Source organism: Giraffa tippelskirchi, chromosome 6 (assembly GCF_054371585.1).
Source record: "Giraffa tippelskirchi isolate mGirTip1 chromosome 6, T2T-mGirTip1v1.2.pri, whole genome shotgun sequence".
NCBI lineage: Eukaryota > Metazoa > Chordata > Mammalia > Artiodactyla > Giraffidae > Giraffa > Giraffa tippelskirchi.
The window spans coordinates 84,850,668-84,868,047 of record NC_137280.1 but is presented as its reverse complement, the minus strand read 5'-3'; the positions used below and the strand labels follow the sequence as shown (position 1 = coordinate 84,868,047).

Below are 17,380 nucleotides of genomic sequence, written 5' to 3'. Positions count from 1 at the left end.
CCCTACTTCACACCCATCAGAATAGCTACTATAAAACAAAAACAAAAAACAACAGAAAACAGCAAGTATTGGTGAGCATCCAGGGAAATTGGAACCCTTGTGCACTGCTGGCGGGAATGGAAAATAGTACAGCCACTGTGGAAAACAATATGGTGATTCCTAAAATAAAATTGAACATAGAATTATCATGTTGTTGTTGTTGTCAAGTCACTATGTGATGTTTGCTTCTTTTGCAACCCCATGGACTGCAGCCCACCAGGCTCCTCCTCTAGGCAAGAAAACTGGAGTGGGTTGCCATTTTCTTCTCCAGAGGATCTTCTTGACCCAGGGATCAAACTGGTGTCTCCTGCACTGGTAGGTAGTTTCTTTACCACTGAGCCACCAGAGAACCCTAGAATTATCATATGATCCAGCAATTCCACTTCTGGGTATACATTCCAAAGAAATGAAAGCAGGGTCCCAAAGAGAGAGCTGTACACCCATGCTTGTAGCGGTATTATTCACAATAGCCAAACTATAAAAGCAACCCAGTGTCCACTGACAGATAAATGAACAAGAAAATGTGGTAATGAGGTAGGATGCAGATGGGCCCCTGGGCTGAGCAGTTGAAGTCTGTCAAATTGAGTAAATTGGAACTTGTTTTCCCCTGACATTTCAAGGAAAAAAGTCAATGGTAGAAGCTGAGCCCTGCTGGAGTAAAAAGATAAGAAGATCACATCTTTCATTCTTGAGGTCAAGAAGTCCTGCCTAACTGCACATGCATGAAACAGCTCTTAGGGGATCATAAAGGGAGGAGGCACTAACCCATAACCTCTGTTCTGTCAGGCTTCCAGAGATCCCCTCACTGGAATCCATTTTGGTTAAAAGATTCATGTGCATATCGGGAAGGGCCCTGGGTCACGACAGATGTGTGAAATGAAGCATGACTGGCCAGAGGAAAACAAAAACCTGCAAAAACTACCCCCATGTAAGTGACTTAAATCACTTCTCTGGCACACTTCCCATCAAGGAGGATGCCTGCATCCTTCTCTGGATGTGTATTTCTGCTTTGGTTCTGCTCTAAATAAACTGCTTCTTTGTTCTCTTTGCACATACTGTGGTTTCAATAAACTATGCCGGGAGGGAGGTGGGTGGGGGGTTCGGGAAGGGGAACACATGTAAACCCATGGCTGATTCTTGTCAATGTATGGCAAAAACTATTACAATATTGTAAAGTAATTAGCCCCCAACTAAAATAAATAAATTTATAAAAAAAAAAAAAAAAAAAAAATAAACTATGCCTGCTTCACAAACTCTCTGTGGAATTCTTTCTCCAGAGAAGATGAGGACTGAGGTCCTCTCACCTGCCAATATCAGTACATCCATACAACAGAACATTATTCAGCCTGGAAAGAAAAGGAAAGAAATTCTGAAAAATGCTAAAATATGGATGAACACTGAGGACATTATGCTGAGTGGGATAAGCCCACCACAAAAAGGCAGGTACTGTATGATTTCATTTATATGAGGCACTTAGATTAGCCAGAATCATAGAGACAGAAAGTAAGATAGTGGCTTCCAGGGCCTGAGGGGAGGGGAGAGTGGGGGATTAGCATTTAATAGGTATCAGTTCACTCACTCAGTTGTATCTGACTCTTTGCGACCCCATGGACTGCAGCATGCCAGGCCTCCCTGTCAATCACCAACTCCCGGAGCTTGCTCAAAACTCATGTCCATCAAGTCGGTGATGCCATCCAACCATCTCATCTTTTGTCATCCCCTTCTCCTCCTGCCTTCAATCTTTCCCGGCATCAGAGTCTTTTCCAGTGAGTCAGTTCTTTGCATCAGGTGGCCAAAGTATTGGAGCTTCAGCTTCAGCATTAGTCCTTCCAATAAATATTCAGGACTGATTTCCTTTAGGATGGACTGGTTGGATCTCCTTGCAGTCCAAGGGACTCTCATAGAGTCTTCTCCAACACCACAGTACAAAAGCATCAGTTCTTTGGTGCTCAGCTTTCTTTACGGTCCAACTCTCACATCCATACATGACTACTGGAAAACCATAGCTTTGACTAGACAGACCTTTGTCGGCAAAGTAATGTCTCTGTTTTTTATATGTTGTCTAGGTTGGTCATAGCTTTTCTTTCAAGGAGCAAGTGTCTTTTAATTTCATGGGTGCAGTCACCATCTACAATGATTTTGGAGCCCAAGAAAATAAAGTTTGTCACTGTTTCCAATTGTATCCTCATCTATTTGCCATGAAGTGATGGGACTGTATGCCATGCTCTTACTTTTTTGAATGTTGAGTTTCAATAGGTATTGAGTTTCATATTTACAAGATGAAATGAGTTATGAGGATGGATGGTGGTGATGGCTGCACAACAATATGAATGTATTTAATACCACTGAACTGCACACTTAAAATGGTTAAAATGGTAAATTTTATGTTATGTATATTTTAACACAATAAAAAAAAAGAAAAAGAAAATCCAAGCTCTGTTTCTGCAAATTGTCAGAATCTGAAATATTAACCTTAAAATGTATTCCAAACCTATGAATCAGCTTGTCTTGGTCACTTTCTTTCCCAGATACCCCAAATCCATCCTCTTCCTTATACTCTCATGGCCCCTGTGTCAGTCTGGCACCTCATGGCTCCCATCGCCCCCACCAGCCCGACCCTGTCCCATCACAAGCTCTGTACACAGCAGCCAGAGGGAAATTTCAAACACTGTAGGATCCAGATGGAACTTAGTTGCCCCTGCGCTGGAAATTGTGAAATTCCCACATTCTGCTACACTGTTCTCTTTACTTTTCCATCTTAAATCACAAACAGGGATAAACAAACTGTGGTACATGCACACAATTGAATATTATTCAGTAATAAAAAGAAATGAGCTATCAAACCAGGATAAGACATGGAGAAAATTTAAGTGCATATTCCTAAGTGAAAGAAGCAATCTGAAAAAGGATGCATGCTATATGATTCCAACTCTGTGACATTCTGGAAAAGGCAAAACTATGGAACTAGTAAAAGGATCAGTGGTGGCCAGGGACTGGGGGTAGGGAAGGATGAATATGCAGAGCCCATGGGATTTTTAGGGCAGAAAATTATTCTGTATGACACCTTAATGGTGGGTAGGTGACTGTGTACATTTGTCCAAACCCATAAACTATGCAACACAAAGGGTGAGCCCTAAGGTAAACAATAGACCTCAGTTAACAATAATGTAACATTACTGGTCCATCAATTATAACAAATGTACGTCATTAATGCAAGATGTTAATACTAGGGAAAACTGCATCTAGGGAAGATGGAAAGTATGGGAACTCATTCTATCTGCTAAAATTTTTCTATGAATCTAGAACTGTTCTAACAAACTAAGTTTATTCATTCAATATGCACATAGCCCAGCATGACTCAGATTATAGCCATGCTTTGCACCAAGCCCTCTTGCTCCCTCTGGAATAAAATCCAAACTCCTCTCTTGCTCAGCCTGGCCCTGCCACCCTCTCCTTCCTTGTGGCAGGCCTCTTTCCTCCTTGCCTGTGCTGCCAGCTACACTGGTCTCCTTCTCTGGCTCAAACTTGTCAGGGCTGCCTCAGGGCCTTTGTACAGGCTGTTCACACTGCCTGGAATCCTCTCCCCTTGGATTTTCATACAGCTGCCCCTTATCTCCTTTGGAAAACCTTTTCTGACCACCCCATATAATTGTGTACCTCATCATACCCTATCCCCTCAACAAGTTTTATTTGCTTTATGGATATGAGAAATTATATACCTGATGTAGTAGCTTTAAAATATATCCACAAATGCCTTGCTTCTTCTCTTCTCAAGCAGTGGAACCCAATTCCCCCTTTCTTGGTATAGGCTGTACCTAGTGACTGGATTCTAAAGACTAGAATGTGGTGGGGGTGACAGTATGACTCAGGAAACCAGATGATAAAAGGCATGTGGCACCCTCCTTACTTTCTCTTTTTGATTTTTTTTCCAGGGGAAGTCAGCTGCCATGTTGCAAGGACGTGCAAGCAGCCCTATGCAATGGTCTTCAGTGAGAAACTCAGGCTTCCTGTCAACAGCCATGAGAGAGAACCAACTTGGAAACAAATGGTCCAGCCCTAGTCAAGCCTTTGGATGATGACAGCCTCAGCCAATACCATGACTGCAAACTTAGAAGGGATCATGAGCCAGCAATGCCAGCTAATCCACGCCTGAATTCTTGACCCACAAAACTGAGACAATAAATATTTGTTGTTTTAAATGGCTATGTTTTGGAGGTAACTTGTTATACAGCAGTAGCTAACTATTACATCTCATGAAAGGTCTCTCTTGGAGGCAGGGACCGTGCCTTTCTTGTTCCCTTGGAACTAGAACAATAGCCTGGCAAATACTAAACACTTGAATGAACAAACGAATAAATGAATGAATGTACATTGGATGCACAGGAACCTATCTATAACAGACCCTGAGTTTAAAGGAAGTTGGACTGGATCCTGGACTTCCCACCCAAGTATTTAGGTAGTGGTGGTGGTTTAGTTGCTAAGTCATATCCAACTCTTGTGACTCCATGGACTGTAGCCTGCCAGGCTCCTCTATCCATGAGATTCTCCAGGCAAGAATACTGGAGTGGGTTGCCATTTCCTTCTTCAGGGGATCTTCCCAACCCAGGAATCAAACTCAGGTCTTCTGAATTGCAGGCAGATTCTTTACTGACTGAGCTATGAGGGAAGCCCTAAGTATTTAGGGAGTGGTGCTAACAAGGCATCCATCCCAATGGGTACCTGGCATCGTAATGAGCATGCCTACACCCTTATCCCACTGCCTCCTAGATCCTGGTCTTGAGAGGGATGGGTGGTGAGGAAACAGGTTCAGAAAAGTTGAGCATCTGGTCTAAGGTCACACAGTTCACACAAGACTGAGACTGGGTTTGCTCAGCTCCAGGGTGGATGTCCCATGTATTGCTGTTGCCAATGTCCTGTGCATCCTGCAACTTTGATCTATGGGGAGGTTTCACAAGGCCAAGGAGGACAGGCAAACTGCTGGGTGTCACATTTCCATGACCACAGCAGAATTCATCTTTCCTTGTTCAGTGTGTGTGTGCACTGTGGGAAGGCACACACAGATCACAGCTCACTATTTCTGACTGGTGGGGGCCTCTTGGAGCTGCCAGGACTTGGCCAGCTTTCAGAGAGTGGCTCAATGACTTTATCCATCCCCGAGAGTGGGTGGGGGCCTCTGCTTGCTAGGGCATGACTGTGGCCTTGCCTCAAGGGCTGTCAGCAAGGCAGGGTCCTGGGACAGAAATGGGACAGACTTCTGGGGACTGGGGAGCTGAGTAGGTCACCAAGACCGGGCCCCTCTAGAGCCAAGTGCGTGACTCTGCATTGCAGTGTGGGCTCAGCCAGCTGTGTCCCTGTGCCCCTGGCCTGGGCACTGCTGCTGTGCGGTGGACACTGTGGTCATTTTCCACGCCCACAGGTGCTGGAGGTGCCATCCAGGTGTGGCACTGAGTAGGGGGTCCCATTAGAAACAGAAATCTGGGGGTACCCTACTTCCTCAGTAAGCCCCAAAGTGGATGAGGCAAATCCCTGATGATGCCAAGAACTCCTAGGGAATAAGACATGCAAGTCCTCCCTGCCCTGGCTGACCCTGAAAGCCAGAGGAAGCCACTCGCAGGGGAAATCAGACCCCAGAATGCTCCTTCTGAACCCTCCAACCCAGCCTCAAGGCAGTGGTCTGGCCTCTCCCAGTCCACCCCCTCCTGCTCAGGGTCACCCCATTCCTGGGTCCAGTGGCCTCTGAGGAGGCTCAGAGAACCCAGGACTCATCCACAAGGGGCCAGAGAGCAGGGGTTCAGTTCCTGGGCACTGTGGCAACAACAGCAGAAGGAGTAACAGTAACATTCACTGCTTCCACCTCCACCACATGCAGGCCAGGCAGAAACCCCCCATCCAAACCAAACCTCTAACCCCTGGGGGCTAGGACCATGGCTGTCTCCATTTTCCACACAGGCTCCTCATCACCCTGAAGTGGAAGTGAAGCGAAAGTTGCTCAGCCGGGTCTGACTCTTTGCGACCCCATGGACTATACAGTCCATGGAATTCTCCAGGCCACAATACTGGAGTGGGTAGCCTTTCCCTTCTGCAGAGGATCTTCCCAACCCAGGGATCAAACCCAGGCAGATTCTTTTCCAGCTGAGTCACAAGGGAAGCCCATCACCCTAGGGATTGAGAAATAGAATATTTCCTGCCATATCGGTAAACAAGGATGTCACAGTCATCAGCCACTGCAGCCCTCCCAGGGTGAGCTGGTGAGCCCTAAGGGAACTCGGGAAGGAGAAGAATACCGGCCATCTAGCAGCCATCAGACTGTAGCCACTCCCTATGGTGAGCCCTGAGGAAAGAAAGCTCAGGATGTGGAAATACAGGACACTGGCACTAGCCTCAGACAGCTGAGGTGCATGTGAAAGAAACTATTTCAGTGAGCCCAGATTCTTGTATCTTCCCACACACAGAAAAGCACTAAATTCCATAACTTGGGTTATTTGGTTTTCTTTAATTAATAACAATCTTCTGATGTTCAGACACCTGCCCTTTGTTACAAAACTTCTGTATAACCTGGCTCCTCCCCTTGCCTTCATGGAGCAGTTCTCTCAGGGTTACTTGAGATGCTGTCTCCTGGGCCTGAAGTCCTAAAAGGTTCTGTCAAATAAAACATAACTCTCAACCTTTAGGTTGCATGGACTTTGTCAGTCGACAGGATCAAGCCTCAGGGGTCCTAGCTATGCTGTGCTGGACATGAGGCTGTGGCTTCACGTGGGGGAACCTCAGTAGCCGTGCCTGGGGATGAGGACTCACCACATACTCCCCGACTCGTCCCGCTCTCCAAAAGCACTGTAGGAGCCATCCCGGTGCTTGTAGGTCAACTGTCTCTGGTAGCCTATGGGGCAAGAGGGAACAGCACCCTGGTGAATGGCTGGCTGGCCAACAGTCTACCCCAGGACCCCCAAAACAATACTACACCCACATGGGGGGGGTCCCTGAAACTGCCCCATGCCCACATCTGAGGTCCTTGAAATTGTCTCACAACACAGCTGGGATTCTTGAAACTGACCCACACCTATAGCTGGGGTCCTTGAAACTATCCCACATGCACAGCTGGAGGGATTGAAACCTCTACTTTATTTCTCTTTTGTTTTCTGATATCACCCCTTTATGTCTCCTGGTCACACACTGGCCTTTAGTCATGCCGGGTAGGGTGGGACGGTGAAATGCATTATCTCCAGGCAGGGCCCTTTGCCACACACCCTCACCCGCCCCAGGGCCTGAAGAGGTTGTTGCTGTGTCCACTGGAGGCAGAGCTTGATTTGCTCAGATCAGCAGGGGATTGAGGAGAACCAGAAAGAGGGACGTCAGGGGGGCTGGGGCCTCCAAGGCAGGGCCAGGGAGTTGGTCTTATTGTGAGGGCAGCAGGGGGGATGAGAGGAAGGGGGTGAGGGGGAGGGGGGAGGGGAGTGAGGGAGCAGATGTAGTGGGTGGATTGTAGGGTCTGGAGAGGAAGCAGACACTGGGGAGGTAGGGACAGGGAGGGGTTCTGCAATAAAGTCAAAGCTACCTTAACTGAACAAGCTGTGAAGAAAAAAAAGAAAAACGCAGAGGGTACCAAATGCAGTGGCCTGACCAGCAGGACGCACCGATATATGTCCATGGAGCCAGGGAAAGAGGGAGGAGGAGCTCAGACCTGGGTGGACAGTATCAGCTCTCCTCCCCAATTCACGTCCACCTGGAACCTCAAAATATGACCTTATGGGGAATGAGGTTCTTTACAGATGGAATTACATTTCTGAATCAGGCTGGGACCTAAATCCAATGACTGGTGTCCTCAGAGAAAAGAGAGGGAAACTACACAGACTGGGAAGGGCTTGTGAAGATGGAGGCAGAGGTGTGGTGATGTGTGAGCAGACAGAGAGCAGCTGGCGTCACCAGAATTCCGCCAGGATAGAGTCCTGGGATAGCTGCTCCCTCAGAGCCTCCTGACAGAGTCAACATTGTTGACACCTTGATTTTAGTCCTGCAGCCTCCTGAATCATGAAGGAACTGAGAGGTGGAATATTTCCTGCCATATCAATAACAAGGATGCTGCAGTCATCAGCCTCTGCAGCCCTCTAATATGAGCTGATGAGCGCTAAGAGCACTCGGGAGGGAGAAGAATACCTACCGTCTAGACCTAGTCTACCATCAGACTGCCACCACCCCCTGCAGAGAGCCCCAAGGGAGCTCAGGATGTGAAAAACAGAGTACTGACCCCAAAGAGTTGAGGTGCACATCAAAGGAAAGATTTCAGCGAGCCCAAACTCTTGCGTCTTCCCATACAGAGAAAAGCGTTAAATTCCTTAACTTGGAATATTTGGTTTACTTTAACAATAATCTTTTGATGTTCAGACTACCCACCCTTTGTTGTAAAACTTCTATGTAACCTGGCGCCTTCCCTCGCCTCCTAGGAGCAGTTCTCTCAGGATTACTTGAGATGCTGTCTCCCAGGCCTGAAGTCCTAAAAATTCCCACCAAATAAAACATAACTCTCAACTTTAAGGTTGTGAATATTTTTCAAGTGGGCAGAATAAAGTCCTATGGATCTACCCCACTCAGTTTGTGGTACTTTGTTATGGCAGCCCCAGGAAACGAACACCAGAGATTTGGCGGAAAACCAGGGGGTGGGGGTTGATTTGGGGCTTGTTGAGTCTGAAAAGCCAACTGGGCTGTTGGGCACCAGATCTGGCTGTCTGGGTAGAGGGGAGGTCCAGGTTGCCACTCACCCCTATAGGTTGTCACATTGTGGATGGCAATCAAGGACCTGAGTCTGGATGGGTTCACTGAGGTGTGCTTGGCCTTGGGAAGCCAGGGCTCACCCACATCCTAGACTTTCACAACCTGCCAACTTGAGCCCTGCCCCTCCCCCTCCACCATGGACCAAGCAGACTTAAGGTTCCAGGTAGTCTGTCGTCAGCCTTCACAAAGCCAGACCTTCAGCCCATGGCAACCTCTGACTTCTCTTTCCACCTGAGAGTTGTACATTTATTTTATTTTTCTGGCTGTGCCCCATGCAGCACCCAAATCTCTGGATCTTAGTTCCCCAACCAGGGATTGAACCCATGCCCCTGCAGTGGAAGTGCACAAGTCTTAACCACTGGACCACCAGGGAAGTCCCTCAGAGAGCTATACATTCTTCATCATAAGTTTTTCCTTTCTCATCCATGAGGACAGATGGTTCTAGATCATCAGGACTGCCTTTGGAACATAACTGGGAACCACAACAGGCCAGGAGACAGGGACTGCAGATTTGTCTTAGGAATTGAGATTTTCACATGCCCCTGTTTCCCCATCTCACAGGGGCCAGCATCATCTGAGCCAGGCATTCTTGACTCCTTTTTGGGAAATTTCCGTGATTGTGACGGTGGTTTTCCATCTCTCTCTGGCTTGGTCCACTGCCCGGCCTGCCCCTTGTGACCCAGTCCAGAGGAGCCTGGGGTCTGAGAAGCCCCCACAACTGGCACCTGTGAGGTCTTGGGTGCCTCTTCACTCCCAGGAGGCTCACTTTGCTCATTTGGGAAACAAGGACCATTAGCCTGGGGGCTGCAAGGAGGGAAACTCAGGGCAGCATGGATGGAGCTGCACATGCCCGGCATGAGGCAAATACCAGCTTCAGAGCTAGGTTCAGCCTCCTCCATGCTTTCCTTTCACTTTGGCCCCAGTGTAAGGCTAGAATCAGAGCCCAGGAGGCCCCAGAATTTTGGTTATCAACTGACTTAACTTCCTTGTTATATGGGAAGGAAAAAAAGGCACTGAGAAAAGCAGGTCCTACCCAGGGGCACAGAATGGGAATCTCTGATAGAGCTGAGATCCCATCTCCAGCCTTCCCTCTTCCCCTTCCCTGTGGGGCCTAGATGTGCAAAGAGGGTAATTCAGGGCCCTCAGAAGCCCTGTACCCCACTCCCAAACAGGACTGTTCCTTGCCCTAAGGACTTGATTCATGGCAATGGAAGATGTCCAGTGTTGTGTTACTTATTTATGAAGATGTTCATTTCTTTGTTATGTATATATGAAGATGTTCAGTGTTGTGATATTTTTCTGTGAAGATGATCGGTGCTGTGTTATTTATTTCTAAACAAGTACAATGGTGCTTTGTTTATTTCTAAAGTTTAGTACTGGTGGTTTACTTCTGAGGATGTTCAATACTGCATTATTTAGGGGGAAAGAACTGGAAATAAACTCAGTATGCCCAAAAGGAGAGTTCAGTATGTTGTGTTACATTAATGCATGTGACGAAAAAACAAGTTAACCTCCAGAGTGATTACAAACTGAACCCATCCTAAGACCCAACGGTTTCACCCCACAGAAATTTGGATGAGTTTTCACCAAGTATGCAAAGAGGACAATTAATGACAGTACCATTCTAAAAGCCCTGAATTGCAAATTGCTCCAAAGCCCATCAGCAGACATGCCGAATGCTGTCTCCACATAGTAATGGAGGTGAATGGACAACAGCTCCCCAAAGCCCAGTGGATGAATCTTACGCACACAGGACAGGGTTGAGGGGAGGCATGCCGTAGGATGCTGTGCTATGAGACATCAAGAATGGCAAAGCTAACCTGTGCTCCTGGAGGGTAGAGGAGTCAACACAGAGCCAGCATGATGGGAACCTTATAGGGATTTATATTTTTCCCAAATGTTTTTATAATGCTATTATATTGCTCTGGTTGCTCAGAAAAATTTACATTTTTAGAAGATGCTGTTCCTCTCCCCATGGCTGATTACCAGCAATCAGATCAGTTTCCTAACAGGTGCAGATGCCAGGCTCCTACTGACAGGGGCCAGCTCAGGCCACCCAGATTGGCCTCTTTCAACTTCTTTCCCTTCTTCCCCATCCTCTGCACATGGCATGTGGGCTGTGCCCAGTATGATCAAGGCTACCTGCATCCCAGTACTCTCCACCCAGGCGGTTCCCCCCCAGTACCTTGTACCAGGTAGTCAGTGGTCTCCCTCTCCACCTCAGGGCTGAGCTGTCGGGTTTTCTGGAGATACTTCAAGACAAAGACATTAGGTGCAAAATGAATCATATTCTGCTCTCCGCAGCCAAAGGGAAGCCGGAGGAGGTTGCTGAGATGGTTGAGAGTTGGCCCCATGACATCTCCTGGTGAGAAGGAAGAGGAAGAATGGGCTGAGGAATGGCCTCATTCAATGCCCTGGCATTGTCCTAGGGACAGTTTTCCTCAGAGGGAGCTCACCCATGGCCTAACACTAGCCTCCCATTATCTGATTGCCAGTGCTGCCCTTTGAGACTGGGATGCATCCTTGCCCATCCAGCCTGCTTGATCTCTTGGCCTTGGTGGACACTTGCTGGCCCTATCTTACACGCTTCCCTCCATGTTCTTTATTTGTAACTCAGGTGTTCTTTCTACCTTTTCATTATGTTATTATTCATAAATGCTTTTTCCTTTCTAGATTTTTAAATGGTGCAATTAAGACTATACATTTTCCTCTTAGTACAACTTTGGCTGCATCCCATAAACGTTAAGATGTCAATCCGGTCGTTTGACTCCATTCTACATATTTTTTCTAACTTCCAATATGAAATGTGGTTTTCTCTTTAACTATGAGTATTTGGGTTTTTAATAAAGTTTTCTTATATGTGTGGTATTGTTGGTGTGGTTTTAAAAGTTCTTTTTTCCTGTTACTTCTGACTTACTGTGCTCTCATCCCTTCAATACTCTGTCTTCTCTTCCTGGCCTTTATGCCCCCAAATAGTGCGGATACACTTTCTGGATTCCCTGCTAATTGCACCTCCCTTCCTTGACCTTTCCTTCTGCCCCACTGAGGCTGCCATTGCTCCTGCAGCCTCCTCCTGTGGTGGGGCCTACTTGGCCACTTTCTCATCACCTTCCTCTGGGTTTTCCAGCTTCTTCTCTACACTTCCATCCCACTGCGCTGGAGGCACTGACTGACACACAGTTGCCTGCCTTCATCTCTTCTCCATCCCTGCCCATCTGTCTTCTCCCCTATATCCATCACCTCAAGCTGGGCCACTCATCCCCAAGGCCACATCTGAATTGACTTCCTGCTTCAGAAATCATAAACTCCAGCATCCTCTGGTCCGATGACAACCACCAACCTGCCCTAGGCCCCGGGGCTTCCATCCTCTGATGTCAGAGAGACCCAAGACCCCTCCTTCAAGTCTGTCTGCCTCTTCCTGGCCTTTCATACCCTCCCCACCAATCCAATTTCCAGCACTAGATGGATCACATAGTCCCCACTTTCCACTCCTGTGCCTGGGCTACAGGAGACAATCCAGTGCTCAAGAAGTCCCTGGCCACAGCCTCTTACCCCTGCTCAGTAAGCTCTCTAAGCACTTGAAATGGCCCTGCCCCTCTCACCTGCACCCCCAGAGCCCCCACCCTCCACCTCATACCTGGCTAACTTCACCTGGCCCTTCAGCCTGCTTGTATATCACTCCAGACACACTGCCCTCATGAAGTTCACCACCCACCCCTCAGGGTCACCCCACAGAGGTCAAGGACCTGCCTCCTCAGCCAGACTTGAGCCCCCCAAGGGCAGACTTGGGGTCGTCTCTGAGTCTGGCCCCAGCACCCAGCACAGAGAAGGCACTGGAAGGTGCTTGCTGGTTAGGTGAGTGGGTGTGTGGCTAAAGGCCCCAAAGGCGCATGCCCCCAGCAAACCCCAGAATGAGAATGAACCTCAAGTGACACTTGCCCCCATCCTCCCCAAGTCAGGCTGCAGGGCAGACACACCTATGATGGAGGCGGCTGCGTGCTCAGACCCAGGGATGGCGCTGTGCGGGACCCCCAAGGTGAAGGCTTCGCTGTAGCTCTCATCTGCTTCCACCTTCCTCCAGATGCGAAACTCGCCCACAGAACCCCAGCCAGTGGAGAAACCGATGAACTGGACCTCTGGCGGTTTGGGGAGGGTCCAGGTCATGATGACAGATTCATTGGATGGCTCTGGACCATGGCCAACCTGGAAAAAGAGGCCAAGGCTGCTGGGTGCCGGCAGGAAGCATGAAGCTGGGTTCAGACATGGTTAGAGGCCTTGGCCACATTCACGGGGTGGGGTGGGATTCTCAAGGCATCAGCAATGAGAGAAACTAGAAACCACACTGTTCATTAAACACCAACAGAGACACAAGTGGGGCATCTGCAGGTTCCAAAGTCACTGGGCTCCCTGGAACCTTTGCATATGTAGTTCCTTCTGCTTGAAACATCCTCTGCTTCAGTTTGCCTGGCAAACTCCTATTCATACTTCAAAACACCACCTGGCTATATCCTTCCTCTAGGTGTTAACTTCTTTTCTCTCCTTTGCTTGGCCCAGAAAGTGTCCACAGTCCTCATTTTACCTGTTCATATCCACTTCCTTTCTCCCTGGCCTCCCAGATTCCTAGGTACTTCCTCTGCCACAGCTCTCACTAGTGTTTTGTAAGCAACGCCAGGCAGACTGTAAGCAACTTGAGGGCTGCCTTGTGTTTTCCCCCTCTCTTCCCACCTTCCCATCACATCACATGGATCAGGAAGCAACAAGTGCCAGAGGACCAGATGGTTCCCATGCCCGCCCCAGGCAAACCCAGTCATGCCTGGATGAGCCCGCTGTGCCAGCTGATCCAGAATGTTCTGAATTCATCCCAGGAGAGGATCTTGGCTGTGGGTGTGCTGGCCACCGGCTCACCCATCTTGCTGGTGGAGATCCAGGACCTGGTGTTCTGGTGCCCTCCCAGAACAATCTCAATCATGCCCGCTGTGTCCTGGGGCCCTGGAGACAAGGCCACACGGGCATCGTTGTGGGCCCGCACGGCCACGTCGAAACGGGTGAGGCGCAGTGGCCGCTGCACATACTGGAACTCGTACTTGTTGGGCGTGGAGATGTGGACTCTCTCTAGATAGAGGGAAGGAGAGGAGGTGTTGAGGGGGCACCAGAAGCATCCTTCTTCCCCCTGCCCATGCCCAGAGCTGAGCATCGGGACCTCAGGGGACCCGTCTCAGTGTGGCTCCCCACGAAGCCACGGGAAGCACGGTGGAATGGAGCTGGTTGGATGACCTCTTTGTCAACAGAACACAAAAGATGAAACACTTATAGAAATAAACCTTACAAAAGATGGGCAAGACCCATATGCTGGGAACTGCAAAATGCTGCTGAAACTAAAGATGCAAATCAATGGAGAGCTAGCCTGTGTTAGACAATATTGTGAAGATGTTAATTACCCCCAAAACTGATCTATAGATTCAATGAAATCCCAATCAAAATCCCAACAGGGTCTTTTGAAGAAGTTGCAAAGCTGATTTCAGAATTTATGTGGAAACTCAAAGGATCCAGAAGAGTCAAAACAACTTTGATAAACAAGAAGGACTCACACCATCTGACACTGAGACTTACTCTAAAGCTATGGCAATCACAAGAGTGTAGCATCGATGTCAATACAGACAAATGCTCAGTGGAACAGAAGAGGGAGTCCAGAAATGGACCCATACGTGTATAAACAACTGATTTTCAACAAAGGTGCAAAGCAATTCAACAGCAAAAGTCCTCAACAAATGATGTTAGAAAAATGAAGTTTTCAGATGAAAAAAAAGGAACTCTGATCCATACCTTGCATGGGCTCTAGGAGTTAACTTGAAATGGATTATTTTACAAATGTAAAGCCTAAAACTATAAAACTTTGGGAAGAAAATGTAGGATTGAGCAAAGATTTCTTAGATACAACAAGAAAAAATAATCCATAAAAGGAAAAAGTGATAAGCATCTTTAAAATGAAAAACTTCTGCTCTTTAAAAGACATTATTAAGATAATGAAAAGATAAGATACAGGCTGGGAGAAATATTTTTGCAAAGCATTCATCTGATAAAGGACTTGGACCCAGAATACATTTTTAAATACTCTCTAAAACCAAATACAAATAAATAATTCAACTTTTAAAAAGCTAAAAGATCTGATCAGACACTTCACCCCTGAAAAAAATACTGATAGCAAATAAGCATATGAAAAGGTGCTTAATATCATGAGTCATGATGGAAATGCAAATTAAAACCACAGTGAGATGCCACTAGATGCCTATTAGAATGACTAAAATTAAACAGACCATACTAAGTGTCGGTAAGAATGGGGCAGAACTGGCTTATCCAGTGCCTGTGGGAATGCAAAATAGTACTATTGTTTTGGGAAATAGTTTGACAGCTTCTTAAAAAGTTAAAAACATACCTATTATATGTGTTAGCTATTCCACTCCTAGGTATCGACTCAAGAGAAGGGAAAACACATTATCCATACAAAGACTTGGGCACAAATTTTCACAGTAGCTCATGTGAAATAGTCCCAAACCGGAAATAAGTCAAATATCCTTCAACAGGTGAGTAGATAAACAAAGTATTATACATACATCCAATGGAATCCTACTGAGACTTAAAATGACTGAATTACTGATATACACAACATGGTCAAATCTCAAAATTCTTTTGTTGAGTAAAAGAAGCCAGACAAAAAGGAGAACATTCTGTATGATTCCACTTACATGAAATTCTAAAAAGTACAAAGTAATCTATAGAGACAGAAAGCAGACCAGTGGTTCTCTAGAGACAAGAGTGGAGAGGAATGAGGAATTTCAAAGGGGCATGACTTTAGGGTTAATAAAAATCTTCATTACCTTAATTGTGGTGATGGCTTCACAGATGTTTCTCAACACTGATCAAACAACACTTAAAATATGTCTAATTTATTGTATGTCAATTATACCTCAATAAACATGTTAAAAATATTACTGATCTTACTTTGAATACAAATATATTCAGCTTAGTGTGGATTATAATATAAAAAATACAAACAATATGCAAATGTCCAGTAATGTTTCAAAATGTTCCGTAATGATCAAATTATGGGGCACTCATTTAATGGACCAGAATGAAGCTGTTTTGAAGTGCTGTTTATAAAGACTTTATAAACAATACAATAACAAGGAAAAGTGCTGAGGATGTAGTAAGTGAAAAAGGCAAGACATAAAACTATACACCTCATGAGTCACAACTATGCTAAAACAAACAATAATCAATCCTAGGAAAGTGAATACAATAAAATGTCTCTGTATGTGAACTAGAGGAGACAGTTTTTGTATTTCTATTTTTGTAAATTTTCTCTAGTACATAGGTATTGCTTTTTCCTTTCCCAATTTTAAAAATTTTGATAAAACACACATAATGCAAAATTTGCCATCTTAAACCATTTTTAAGTGTACAGGTCAGTGGCATTAAATACATTCACATTGTTTAAACATCACCAGCATCCACCCCAAGAACTCTTCATCTTGTAAAACTAAAGCTCTGTATCCATTAAACAATAAATTTGTAAAAACCAACAACAACGAAAAGCAATAAATCTCCATTTTCCTTTCCCCCAATCACTACTCTACTTTCTGTCTCCAGGGTCTTTACTACTCTAGGGAGATCATATAAGTGGAATCATACAGTATTTGTACACATGCATTTTTTAAGATTTATTATGGGGACCATTTTAGAAGTCTTTATTGAATTTGTTACAGTATTGCTCCCATTATAAGTTCTGGTTTCTTGTCTGCAAGGCATGTGGGACCTTAGCTCTCTGATCAGGGATTGAACCCGCACCCCCTGCATTGGAAGGCGAAGTCTGTGCTAATCACTGGACTGCCGGGGAAGTCCTCATGCACTGGCTTTTAAAAATGTTTTTAATTTAAAATTTACTGAGATCATTATAGATTCATATGTGACTCTGCGTGTGTGCATGCTAAGCTGCTTCAGTCGTGTCCAACTCTTTGCAATCCATGGACTGTAGCCCTCCAGGCTCCTCTGTTCATGAAATTCTCCAGGCAAAAGTACTGGAGTGGGTTGCCATGCCCTCCTCCAGAGGATCTTCCAGACCCAGGGATCGAACCTTATGACTTCTGCATTGGCAGGCAGGTTCTTTACCCCTAGCACCACCTGGAAAGCCCATATGTGACTCTTACGAAATAACAAAGAGAAACCTGTGACCCAGTTTCCCCAAAGGTAACATCTCGCAAAATTCTAGTACACTATCATTACCAGGATATTGGTACTCTTAGAATCCCTTGATCTCATTCAGATTAACCACCAACTCTAAGATTTTGTCATTTGGAAAATGTTATAAAAAGAATCATTTATGTATTCTTTTAGGATTGATTTTTTTTTTTATTCAATCTGCTTCATTTTAGTTGCTGCATATTATCACTAGTTTCTTCCTTTTTATCTCTGGTTCATATTCTGACATATGGACAGACCACAGTTTGCTTCACCATTCACCCACGGAAGGACATCTAGGTTGTTTTCAGTTTGTGCTGCGCTTGTGCTTAATCGCTCA

General features: G+C 46.1%; 1 protein-coding gene across 3 annotated transcripts in view; it reads right to left on the bottom strand.

The window, feature by feature from the left end:
* CPAMD8 (C3 and PZP like alpha-2-macroglobulin domain containing 8) overlaps positions 1-17,380 on the bottom strand; it is a 99,885-nt gene that overhangs the window by 20,289 nt on the left and 62,216 nt on the right. For all 3 annotated transcript variants that reach the window (XM_081496569.1, XM_081496570.1, XM_081496571.1), the window contains 4 exons: positions 13,619-13,917; positions 12,783-13,008; positions 10,991-11,167; positions 6,835-6,916 (listed from right to left, as the gene is read on the bottom strand). In XM_081496569.1, coding sequence (XP_081352695.1) covers positions 6,835-6,916; positions 10,991-11,167; positions 12,783-13,008; positions 13,619-13,917 — 784 coding nt within the window. The remainder of the gene's footprint in view (positions 1-6,834; positions 6,917-10,990; positions 11,168-12,782; positions 13,009-13,618; positions 13,918-17,380) is intronic.